Source organism: Chlorocebus sabaeus, chromosome 15 (assembly GCF_047675955.1).
Source record: "Chlorocebus sabaeus isolate Y175 chromosome 15, mChlSab1.0.hap1, whole genome shotgun sequence".
Lineage (NCBI taxonomy): Eukaryota > Metazoa > Chordata > Mammalia > Primates > Cercopithecidae > Chlorocebus > Chlorocebus sabaeus.
Genome location: NC_132918.1, coordinates 18,606,009 through 18,618,751, shown reverse-complemented (window position 1 = coordinate 18,618,751; position 12,743 = coordinate 18,606,009). Strand labels below are relative to the sequence as shown.

At 36.2% G+C, this 12,743-nt stretch overlaps 1 protein-coding gene across 6 annotated transcripts in view; it reads right to left on the bottom strand.

Moving 5' to 3' along the window:
• The window catches only part of TNIK (TRAF2 and NCK interacting kinase), a 395,124-nt gene that overhangs the window by 124,370 nt on the left and 258,011 nt on the right, over positions 1–12,743 (bottom strand). For all 6 annotated transcript variants that reach the window (XM_007972103.3, XM_007972104.3, XM_007972105.3 and 3 more), the window contains 3 exons: positions 9,344–9,454; positions 5,531–5,621; positions 3,532–3,662 (listed from right to left, as the gene is read on the bottom strand). In XM_007972103.3, the coding sequence (XP_007970294.1) occupies positions 3,532–3,662; positions 5,531–5,621; positions 9,344–9,454 (333 nt within the window). The remainder of the gene's footprint in view (positions 1–3,531; positions 3,663–5,530; positions 5,622–9,343; positions 9,455–12,743) is intronic.

The following is a 12,743-nucleotide window of genomic DNA, read 5'->3' as shown; positions in this document are numbered from 1 at the left end:
TGTGTGTGTGTGTGTCTCCCTCCATGGGGTGGGAGGGGTGAATAACACTACATTATGTGTACTATACTGTGGCATTCAGCCACAGAAATTTCTTAGTGGGTGGTTCTGTTAAAGTAATAAATACACAGGACTATAAAATGCTTGGCAGATCCCATCCAACCAAAATGAAATTCAAACTAGGTTAAAAAAAATAACAATTTAAACAGCCTAGGCGTTTTGAACAGCTTTATTAATTTCAAATCTTTTGAATGCTTATTGTTAAATGGGAAAGCTTTCATTATTGCCCCACATACTTATCAGGGAAATAAAACCTTTCCTTTCATTTGAAGTGTTTTGACAGAATTTCTGAAAACAAGAAAGGAAGGGCCTCCAGGGGAAAGCCGGCATACCAGGCAAATGAGATTCTGGCACTCCTGCTTAGGAGAGGGTCTATTTTCAGTGAGTTACTTACTGTGCCCAGTAGATATCACACAAAACCAGACTCTGCAATAAGAAGCAAGAGCTCTTCAGGCTACTTTTCTACAGAAGACTTTATAACGTTGAGTTACTTTAGGTTTTATAAAAAGTTATAGTGGTATTTAAAGACATCTTAGACACATCAAATAATAATCAATAAACAATAAATCCAATAACAAAACTCAGCTATACTCTTTTTCTTTTTCTTCTTGTCTTTATTTAAAGGAAGGACTTTTGTGGTAAGAAATCTAATAAAGTCTGGTGGCCAAGTCATCCCTTATTCTAAATATACACTCTCAGCTGAAAGTGGCTGTGGCACATGAGGGCCCAAAGTGTTGACATCAAGCTTCTGGAGCTGGGATACACCACTGGGCCAAGTGGACCACCAAACACACAGTGAAATCCTCGGGCTTTGACGGGGTCTCAAATGAACCTTCTATCAGAAACAGCATGTACAGATACAGCTTGACTAACTCCTTATACACAATGGATAGTCTATAAACATGCACTGAGTGAATGAATAAATGATTTTGAAAATCAGCATATTGTCAAGTTGTCCCCTGGTGACAGGTCACATTCCTAAGGATACTGAACAGAAAAGGGGATAATATATGGTGCCAAGAAAGAAGTAGTAAGGTTAGTTAAAGATCAGCATCTTTTCTGGCACACAGTAAAACTGTGTAAGTGGATGAAATAAAATCTGCAAAAATCCCCAAACCTTCTACTATACCCCAACAGGGTATGGCTTGGTTTTGTTATTTATTATTTACTATTTGATTTGTCTAAGATGTCTTTGAAGACCACTACGAATTTTTTTTTTTAAACCGAAAATAATTCAGTATTATAAAGTCCTCCGTGGAAAAGTCTTCCTTATTCATTCTTTTGTCATTCTCCTCTTTTTACCCATGGCAAATAACCAGTGAAGCTCATATCCCTGCCATGACTTTTTCCTCCTCTTGCACAACCTGCATTCCTGACAATCCTGTTAAACTAATTTGCACTAAGGTCTAAATGACTGACACAGTTGAACCTATTCTATCAGGATTCTTTATTTAAAAAAAAAAAAAAAAACGCACAGACATTCATCTTCAATCTTTTTAATGTCTCAGGATACTTTTATAGCCAGGTGAACCTTCCAGTACCTCTGAAATCACTGTGCAGCATGATGACCTCTGTGGCTACTCATGCACTAGGCTTTGCCCATACCTAGAGTTATGCACTGGTCTCATACCATTTACAGTGATGTTAAATTATACTCCTCAGCCATAATCTGAGGAAAGAGGACCAAAATATCAGTTTAATTCCAAGCTTTGCTTGGCCAGAAGGAAAGCCTCTTCTAGATACCCTACTGAAAACAAGTCAGTGGTAGGCACCCACTTTATTTACATAACGAAAGTCCCATATATAGTGTAGTGAGTCACAATACTTAAAAGATTAAACTGAGGGTAAAAGCCGCAAACACCGATTCCCCATGCTTTGTTACATAGTAATCTAGAATATCTGTGGCCCAGATGTAGACTAGTTAGCACTTGTTAGGTATAACTATGGTTTGAAGAATTGCTTGTAGCTAATCATGACACACATATCTGGCCTGGGATGTATATTTTGTAGTGGTTTCTCTGAAGGGATTTGCAAATGGAATTATTTAAATATGCTTATCATTAGCAGTTTAAAAAATGACACTTATTTTGGCAGGAGATTAATTTTTAACTTGGCAGCTGTTTTCAGACAGATTGTTGTCAGGTTATTACAGTGACTAACTTTGAAGGAAGGAGGAAATTTATGGGAGATTATTATGTTTTCAGACCTTCAAGTTACAATTCCCAAAAGAGGCAAATTTTCTGTCAACACTGAGATACCGGGCCTCAAAAATGCTACAATGTTTGCAATGCATCTTTAAGACCCGATTTCAATAATAACCCCACATGTCGAGAACTAAAAATATTCCTTAAAAGTGAAATTCTTCAAATATACTGTTCAATTGGTAAATTGGAGATTTATATGGAAGTACATTACAGAGGAGCAAGGTAATATATTGGAAAGGGCTCTGAACAGAAAGCTTGGAGACCTGCGTTCAGGTGCTAACTCTGAGATGATCACTAACCCGGTGGGCATCTGCAGATCTCGGCCTCAGTTTCCTCATCTGTTAGATGAGAGTATTTACAGAGGGTCATTAAAGTGTTTTGGTGAAAAGTCCATGCACCTCTGAAATCAGCGCAGGTAGATCAAGTATTGCCCAAGTTGTCCTGTAATGCACACAAAGACCACAGGGTGTCTCTCTACCTAATGCACAGCCTGGAAACCCACACACAGTTACCAGATCCCATTGCCCCTAATTTTATTGTCTTGACGTTCAGTCACCATTCGTTAGAAAGCCATGTCACCTAAAAGCCCAGACAATAAAACTGAGGGGCAATAGTCCAAAATTATGTTTGGTTATTGGCTAGCAGAAAAGAGAAGGGCTTCTTGGAGAAATCTACTTGAACACAGCTTTGAATTTATTAGTAAATTTCTAGTTTATAATATAAAGTAACAAGTCACAAATCAAATTTCTATGAAACATCAGGACACACGACCGAAAGACCATAAAGTAGTCACCAATATTCCATTTGATTCCCTCTCATGAAAAAGAAACCCCAGATAATTATACTTCGAGCATCGTAGACCTAAGTCAGATTATTCTCAATCAGAAAAAGATGGCCCAAGACAACAAATTCACATCTTAGTTTAACGTAAAAAGCTCTCAGAATATACACTCTTCCAAAACTCTCAACCATAATTAACATGGAAATCTAACGTATTTTCCAATAAGAAGAAGCAAGAGTAAATTCAAAAAAATATAAAAAATGATTTAAACATTTTTTTTTTTTTTTAACAAACAGGCAATCAGATAAGATAGGTGAATTCATTAAAAAGATCCCCACTTGAATGTCTTGTAAGTCTTAAACTCAAATAATGTTCTTCAGTTCTCCCTTTGGGTCACATGAATCATAAATATAAAGGCACGTAAGAATCTCCCACTGCAAGACTCAGGATAAGATGGTAGGCATAGGTTTGAAACACAAGAAGTCATACCTTGAAATCATATGTGGCATCTGGGTTTTCGTCACAGGCAATAACTTCTGGTGCCATCCAGTAGGGAGTTCCAATGAAAGTATTCCTCCTGCCCACAGTTCGATCAAGCTGGGCACTGACTCCAAAGTCCACTATTTAAGAGGAGAAAAGTAAATAAAGTCTATGATCTTAGGTTTTATAGAGCGATAAAATGAATGTGAATTATTTTATTGTGGTAAAAAGTACATAACATAAAGTATATAATTTTGACCATTTTAACGGGTACATTTCTGGGGCACTAGGTACATCCACATTGTTGTGCAAGCTTCACCACTATCCATCTCCAGAATTTCTCATCTTCCCCAGCTGAAACTCTGTACCTATTAAACAATAGCTCCCAATTTCCCTTGCCCCAACCCCTGGCAATCATTCTACTTTCCATCTCTATAAATTTGACTATTCTCACTACCTTGTATAAGTGGAATCATACAATATTTGTCTTTTTGTGACTGGCTTATTTCACTTAGCATAATGTTGTCAAGGTTCATCCACATTGTAGCATGTGTTAGAATTTCCTTCCTTCTCAAGGTTGAATAATATTCCATTGTATGTATGGATCACATTTGGTTTATCTGTTCACCTGTTGATGGGCACCTGGGTTGCTTCTACCTTTTCTATACTATGAATATGTTTTTAAACTGCATGTATAACTGGATGAGGTGTACCAATGAGGAAGGCACAAAGAGTTACATTTGGTTACACCAAGGCTTCACAAGGACCAAAAATAGGTGTTTAAAAAAAGTAAACTTGGTCGTCATAAAGGGTAGTATTTTGGGGATACGAGGCAAGTGATTAAAAGCAAAAGTCTGGAGTCAGACTGCCTAAGTTTGTATCTCATTTCTGCCACCTACCAGTGGTATGACCTAGGGCTAGTAGATCAATCTCTCTGAGCTTTGGTTTCCTAATCTGTAAAATGAGGATGATGACATCTACACAGAGTTGCTCTGATGTTTATGAGAGATAATCTATAGAAAATTGTCATAGAGGGCCTGGCATATAATATACACTCAACAAGTAACTGTTAATTAGTGATGCAAGAAAGCTCTCAGGGTAGCTTATCTAGTTGATACATATATAACTGCTTAGCCTATATAATGTATACTTTTGTTTTTAAAAGAGAATATTCATGAGATGAGAAAGTTTGGCCCCAAATGTTAACTAAGAAAAAAAAATGGGTATCATATATTTCAACAAAAAGGAAGAGCAAATGTTTGAGATATAAACATAGAAGATGTTTAAATCTCTTTCAAAACATACAATCATATGGACAGTGATCCTTTTCTAGATGACAAGTCACATATCCTACTGGATATTTTTCAATTTATGCTCTTACTGACATACACCAAGCAGTCAAATGCATGTGGTAATTCTCTACTTTATTTGGACAGTCCCAGATTTGTTGTGGAAAGAGCTCTAATAGATATGCCAAAGAAAAGGATTCTCCCACTGATGCAAGTGGGGGTAATCAGTATGCACCTAAAGGAAAATATTGAGCATTCATTTTGTACAGGAGCCCAAGGTAATAACAAAATCAATGTAAATATAACTTAAACCTACAGGAAGATAGCAGGAATTGATTATTCTGAATATGCCTAACTGGGTATATTTTCATGGAAAAAAATTGGGTCCTAGTGCTCTGTTATAGCAGCAACAATATAAACAAACTGTAAGATATAGGAGGCCATTTCAAACTTTGTCACTTCTAATCTTTGCTGAAACAAAGAAACTCAATTATTTCTATATATTGATTAAGCAAGTGGTTCTGTTCCCACATTATATATAATTCATTCCTCAGAATGCCTTGAGAAAATATTTTTTAAAACAGACAAACATTTTCCTTTCTATTTTTAGGGCAATGCCCTCCAAATCCACAGTGGCAAATTAACACTAATTTTTTAGAGCTGTTAATATAATCTCATCACTTCCTGCAATTCCAAGGCTCACAGGATTCTGCTCTTACCGAGTTTAACTTCTGCATTTTCAGTCAGCAAGACATTTTGCCCTTTAATATCTCGATGAATCACTTTGTGCTGGTGCAGGTGACTCAGCCCCTGGAGTGATGGAGAGTTAAGAAGGGTTAATAGGAGCATAAGCCAACATGCCAATAAATTATTTTGAATGTTAAGGATCCAAAAACTTTACACTCACCCAGACCTACTTTTCAGAATTATAATCACATCTTTCATGTGCTCATAGTGCTTTTCTAACTGTAGGCAATCGATCAATATACATTAAAATACACAGACAGTCCTTGCAATGCATGGTGCTGTGTTTAATGAAATGCTTGCATATCGGATCTGATTATCAGGTATCAGGGAACCACACAAGTGATTATATGGTTCCAACATGAACACGAGTTTCAATTAATACTACTGTGAAAAATGAGGACTGCCTGTATTTGCTAGTTTGAAACAGAACCATCTACACATTCTCTGTATGGAAAACTAACCTGATTTAACTGAATCCCTACAAGATTTTTGGCAATATTTGAATTTAAAAGTTAAAATTTACTTTCTGTTATCCAATTTCATTGAATGATTGATTGATTGATTGAGACGGAGGCTTACTCTATCACCCAGGCTGGAATGCAATGGTGTGATCTAGGCTCACTGCAAACTCTGCCTCCCGGGTTCAAGCGACTGCCTCAGTCTCCAGAGTAGCTAGGATTACAGGTGCCCGCCACCACGCCAGGCTAATTTATTTTAGTAGAGATGGGGTTTCACCATGTTGGCCAGGCTGGTCTTGAACTCCTGACCTCAGGTGATCCACTCACCTCAGCCTCCCAAAGTGCTGGGAATCCAGGTGTGAGCCATAGCAGCCGGCCTCGTTATACAATTTTAATTAAGCACAGTAAAATATTTCTCAGACCAGCCAAGAAATTTCTCATTGGCTTTACCCACTGTGCCTTACATTTAAAAAGAAATACAGTTTCTATTTCCTTTGTTGGCATTTATCACTGTCATTTTTAGTTTATGCTATTTGTGACTTTGTGCTCATTATGTGAGATAATTATTCAGTGACAACTAAACCTGTTTGTGTTCCATTTCTTCATGAATTACTCTGTTTTTGGCTTCTTTGTGGTGTGAATTCTTTAACCTACAGACTTACTCTAAAGTAGTCAGATATTTTTCAGATAAATTATAATCTAAAAGAATCTAAAACTGGAGTCTTAGAGCAAATTATTTTATGCTAACACTTGATAATTCAATGTATCAAGTACCCAAGTGTACTTTATTATTTATCATTTTTTGTTCTTTTAATCTTCTCCACAGCAACAAAGTCATAGTATGAAAAATGAGGTTGACAGGAAAAGAAACAAAACTGGATATCTGAATTCTCTTGTCAAAGAAATTCAGCAGGAGAGTACAGAGGTCCAAGAAGACCCACATATACATTTAGAAATATCACAAAACATAAACCATGTTATAGAAGGGTTTGAGGCACTGGTTTAGGTCTTAAAAAATTGCCTTTCTTACCTGTTCAGTTTGTCACAAGGTAGGCATCTAGCAGGTTTAAATGTGTGGTTTTCACAGTGTTTGTGTACCCCATAAATCCTTAAGAGAGGGACTGAAGATCCCTTTCCCTCCTTCACCACTGAAGTGGTTGAAAGTAGATACCAGAGCATGGAAGTGAGCCAAAAGTTCTTCTAATGAGATCATACAATGCATGGAGGTCATCTCTAAAACCTCTTGTGGCCAGAGACCTTTGGGTGATCAAGTGTCTCTTCCAGTGAGTCATGTCTGAAATGCCAGTATCACTTCCGAGAATGTACTGGAAAACGAGGAACGCCATTGTTTCCACACACTGAGAATGTGTGAAAGGTATTGAGAGATGCTCATGTGATGAAACATCCCTGCTGCTTTTAGAACCAAGATGAGATCAAATGACTGATCCTCTGGAGGGTTCCCCAGCAGTGCAGAAAGGCGTATCGGGCAGAACCAGCCCTAGAGACCTGACAGGTTCTTGGCACCCACTGAGTGGTCAGGATGACTAAATAATCCATCATGCTCTACTGAATGAGCAAAATTTTAAGTCAGAAATTCAAAGTAAGTTTGCATAACGGCACATCAAAACAGAGACAAACGTCAGATGTGAAGGAAATCAACAGCCAGGCCGCCTTGTTTCCCCTCAAATTTTGTTTTGTGTTCTGTTTAAAAACACAAAATATATAATTTATATTTTTGCCTACCCCAAGTCATGGATGTATGTGTTTTTTCTTAAGAGCTTTAATTTTTATATTTTTCCCATTTATATCTATAACCCAGCTGGAATAAATTTTTGAATATGGTATGTAGCAGGTATCAAGTTTCATGTTTTCTTATGGATATTCAACTGATCAAGTACTATTTACTGATAAAAGCACCCTTTCCTTTGTCACAGACCAGGTGTCCATATGATGTGGGTCTGGTTCCTGGATCCTTGATTCTGTTCCTTTGGCTATTGTCTAATCTTGTAACAATACTACTCTGTCTTAATTTATTAGTAGCTTTATAATAAATCCTGATAACTGGTAGCATAAATCCTCCAGCTTTGTTCTTCTTCTTCAAGATTGCCTTGGTTATTCTTGGCCCTTTGCATTTCTATATGTTTGAAAATCAGCTTTATAAATTTCCACAAATATACCTATAGGAATTTTAATCGGAAGTTCAATGAAACCATGGATCAAACTGGGTAGAAATGACATCTTAACAATATTGAGTAATCTGTGAAATAATATATGCCTCCATTTATTAAGGTCTTCTTTAATATTTCTCAGTGATATTTTGTAGTATAGAAGTCATTCACATCAATGTTATAATTTTAAAATTCCATTTTCTATTTGCCTTTTCCTAATTTGGTTTGCATTTAATGAACAGACATCGTCGTCTTATGCCTTCCTTCTTTTTTACTTCTATGCATTTCATCCATTCACCCAAAGCATATAATCTATCTCTCAAAGGCATACCTTGAACACACAGTAAAAAGTTTTAACTTTTGTTCCCTTAAATTAAGAAGGCAGAGCTTATAAATAAAAAACAATGGCCCGGAAGATCCAGTAAGAATGCTCAGTAGACATAATAATCTCCATACTAGTAGGAAGGGATGATTAAGCTAGTCTGAATGAACTAAAATATGCCCAGTTACTTTCTTCTTCCTGAACTCAGCTCAGCAAATATGATACAATTGTCTAGATTTCCTGACTGGGGGATGTATGGGAAAACTGGCCAAACAGGCAGTCTTGTTCAGCTATTTTGATTAGTTTAAGCGATTAGGTCACAAAGATTTATTTTTAAAGGTAAAATCAGTTAAACTAGGTTGTATGTATAGGAATGACTAAAGTCACACAATCCTTATAAACTTTATATGGTGGGAAGGTATTACACCATTAGAGATAATATATTAATTATAAACTTTCACAAATAGATAAATGAGTGATCAAAACATCTCTTAAAATAATTCATTTCCTAAGTGGAACACTGTCTTTATGATCTAAAATCAGGTTTCTAATTGGAAACAGCATTGAAAATGAATCCCTTATTAAGATAAATCACCCAATGTCAACCTAAATGAAAATATGCTCATGGCCTATCTCCAGAACAGCGCTTACTTCCATCAGAGCAGACCTTCACACCAAACTACCACCAGCACCACCACCACTGATAGGATAAACTTTTAAAGAGTTTTTGATATGCTTATGAATTTCACTGGAAAGTCACAAAATTCAGTCCCTCCTAAGATATCATGTGTTGCTTGAAGACTTTGGGAGGTGGGCCAGTCCCCACTCGTAACCTACCCGTAAGATTTCCCTGCAGATGTATGCAATCCACTCCTCTTTCAACGTGTTACCCTTCGTGTTCTTGATCAGGTCGGTGACAGAGCCAGCACCACAAAACTCCATCACCAACTGGCAAAGGAAGCAAACAAACCATTATTTTAATGATGCTTCACAGCTTCCATTAATTTGGAGTAAGAAAGCACAAGCAATTGGCTGCTCTGGAATGCCATTCCTGCAAAGAAAAAGTAATCATTAAAAAAAAAAAAAAAAAAAAAAAAAAAAAAAAGCACATGCTTTTACCTTCACGTATTCCCAAAATGATATAAAGGAAACATTATTTTAAAATTTTTCAACCTGTAAGTTATAGCTGAAAATTGAGGAAACTCTCCATATTCTTTTTTTTTTTAATGGGAACAGGTAGGTGACTCAGACAAAATTGAGAATATCTCTGTTTTTACTCAGCAGTCAAATTTTCACATAAAAGTAGCATTATTCCCCCTTCAGAAAGAACTGTGGTTCTCTAGTGTCCCAACTTAGGGTTACAGAAGTGCACACTGTTTATGTTACTGGTTTGTAAGTGGCACTGTAGGCTGTCAGTGTAGGAACTATCTGTTTTTAATTAACTTCAGCGAATGTTCCCAGGAGGTTGGACACATCAAATAAATTCAATAAACAATAAACTCTAATTTAGCACCTTTCATGCAAAAGCTCCAAGCACTCTATAAATATAAACTCATTACAGTACTTAGCAACTTATAAAATAGGCAGAAAATAAACATCACCCTTACTTAATGGGGATGTAGAGACCATATGAAAAAAAGAAGCCATCTATGTGCTTTTACATGCATTTTCTAGGCTTAGAAAAACACATCCGTTTCCAGACTTTTACTTTCAAAAATATCTTCAACAAAGGTCACCTTACTATGTACTTATATATATTTTATAATTATACAAAAATAATTCAGAATAACTAGCAATCAATTCCTGACTTGGTAGTAGAGACAGAACTAAAACGGAGCCACAATAAAATCATATTGATGGCTTTGGCTTTGTCCAAATCTACATTCCTGATATTAGCACTATGTTTCCAGGTCCTAAAAGATACCTCATCAGGCTCCAAAATCTTCAGGCAGAAACTATATTTTCTTTTTCTTTGTATACCTAATAGAAACTGAATAAAATCTCATGAAACTCATTTCATGAGTGAGTTTCCAAAGCCTGTTCTGACTTGTCTTCTTATGATTCCACAAAGGCTAGGGAAACCTTTCCACCTCCTCCAAGAAGCCAGAGAAGTTTCAAGACCTATAAGTGTTTATAGGGAAATTTGGGAAGTGCCACAAGTAGACTACATTCCAACCAGATAAAAGTTGGGAAATTACAATATGTAATAGCCCAGAAACTATCAAAGACCACAAAATCATGTCAAGAAGGATTCAATTTGATGAGACTCCCAGTGGTGAAAGATGGAATAATTTGAGCATTGATAAGAATAATAGCTCCAATGTGTAGAAACACTTTAAATATGCTTAATTAAATGCCTTAACAAAGTCACCCCCCACCCAAAGGATATGACTGGCATTGTTAGAAAAAAATAACGAACCAACTTATTTTGAGAGCTGGCAAATAAAAGGAAAGACTGAAGAGTCTATACTGCCTTTTTAATACAAATCTTACCACTGGGTAGTTGAATAATAAAAGAGGGAAAGTTTCTCCTCATACAAAAGTAGGTATTCCATATAATAAATGAAGAAGACATAGTAGAATTAGAATGCCAGCATTTTGTGCCTCCTAATAAGCTAGCAGACTCACGCAGTGATCATCAATGACTGTTAACATTTTACAAAGTAAATACAATTTGCCTCTTGATAAAAGAACACACATTACCTAGGAAGTAGTACTGCCAAAAATAAAAACAAAAATCTGAACCTGATCAAGCCTCTAGCTCCAATCACCAATTTACAGGAAATTCAGAGGACTGAGGTACATGTAACATCATGGGGATACAATCAACAAAATCTAGACCAGGATACTAGTCAAGACAAAGAGTTTTTTCAACACTTAAATTGCAAGGGAGAAAAAAAGAAATGCAAAGAAAACCTATAGATTTAAAAACACTTAAAAAGATATACCAACAAATTGAAATGGGCGCACCGTATTTAGATATTATTTTTTTTAAAAGAGAGATATCACAAATTTTGAGATAATTACAATTCTGAATACAGACTTAGATATTTGATGATACTCAAGAAATCTGCCTTTTTTTTTTTTTTTTTTTTTTTTTTTTTTTTTTTGAGACAGAGTCTTGCTCTGTCGCCCAGGCTGCAGTGCAGAGGTCCCATCTCGGCTCACCGCAAACTCCGCCTCCCAGGTTCATGCCATTCTCCCACCTCAGCCTTCTGAGTAGCTGGGACTACAGGCACCCACCACCACACCTGGCTAAATTTTTTTTTTTTTGTATTTTTAGTAGAGAAGGGGTTTCACTGTGTTAGCCGGGATGATCTAGATCTCCTGACCTTGTGATCCGCCCGCCTCAGCCTCCCAAAGTGCTGGGATTACAGGCGTGAGCCACCACGCCTGGCCAATATTTTAAAAGTGTAATGATGGTACTGTAGTTTTGCAAAAAGAAGGTCTTACCTTTAGAGAAAAATACCGAAATACTTACGGATAAAATTATATGACAGTTTCTTCTACAAATAGTGCTGAGACAACTGGATATTCACATGCAAAAAAAGTTATACCTTTACCTCACACGCTATACAAAAAAAATAACTCTAAATGGATCAAAGACCTAAATATAAGAGCTAACACGATAAAACTTTCAGGAGAAATCATAGGGGTAACTCTCCTTGACCTTAGATTTAGCAATGGCTTCTTAGATATGACAACAAATGCACAAGCACCAAAATTAAAAAAAAAAAATAGAAAAAATTAATTTTATCAAAATTATAAATATTTGTGAATGAAAGAACACTATCAAGACAGTGAAAAGACAGCCCACAGCATGGGAAAAGTATTTGCAAATCATATATCTGATAAAGGTCTACTATCCAGAATATATAAGGAACTCTTACAACTCAATAATAAAAAGACAAGCAACCCAATTTAAAAATGGGAAAAGGACTTGAATAGACATTCCTCCAAAGAAGACATACAAATGGCTAACAATGACATGTAGAGATGCTTGATGTCATTAGTTATTAGGAAAATACCAAAACCACAATGAGATATCACTTTAAATCTACTAGAATAGATATTAATTTAAGAAGAAAAGAAGGCAGAAAATCACAAGTATTGGTGAGGATGTGGAGAAACTGGAACCTCTATACCTTGCTAATGGTAATGTAAAATGGTACATGGTCACTGTGGTGAACGGTTAATGGGTTCCTCAATAAGTTACACATAGAGTTGACACATGATT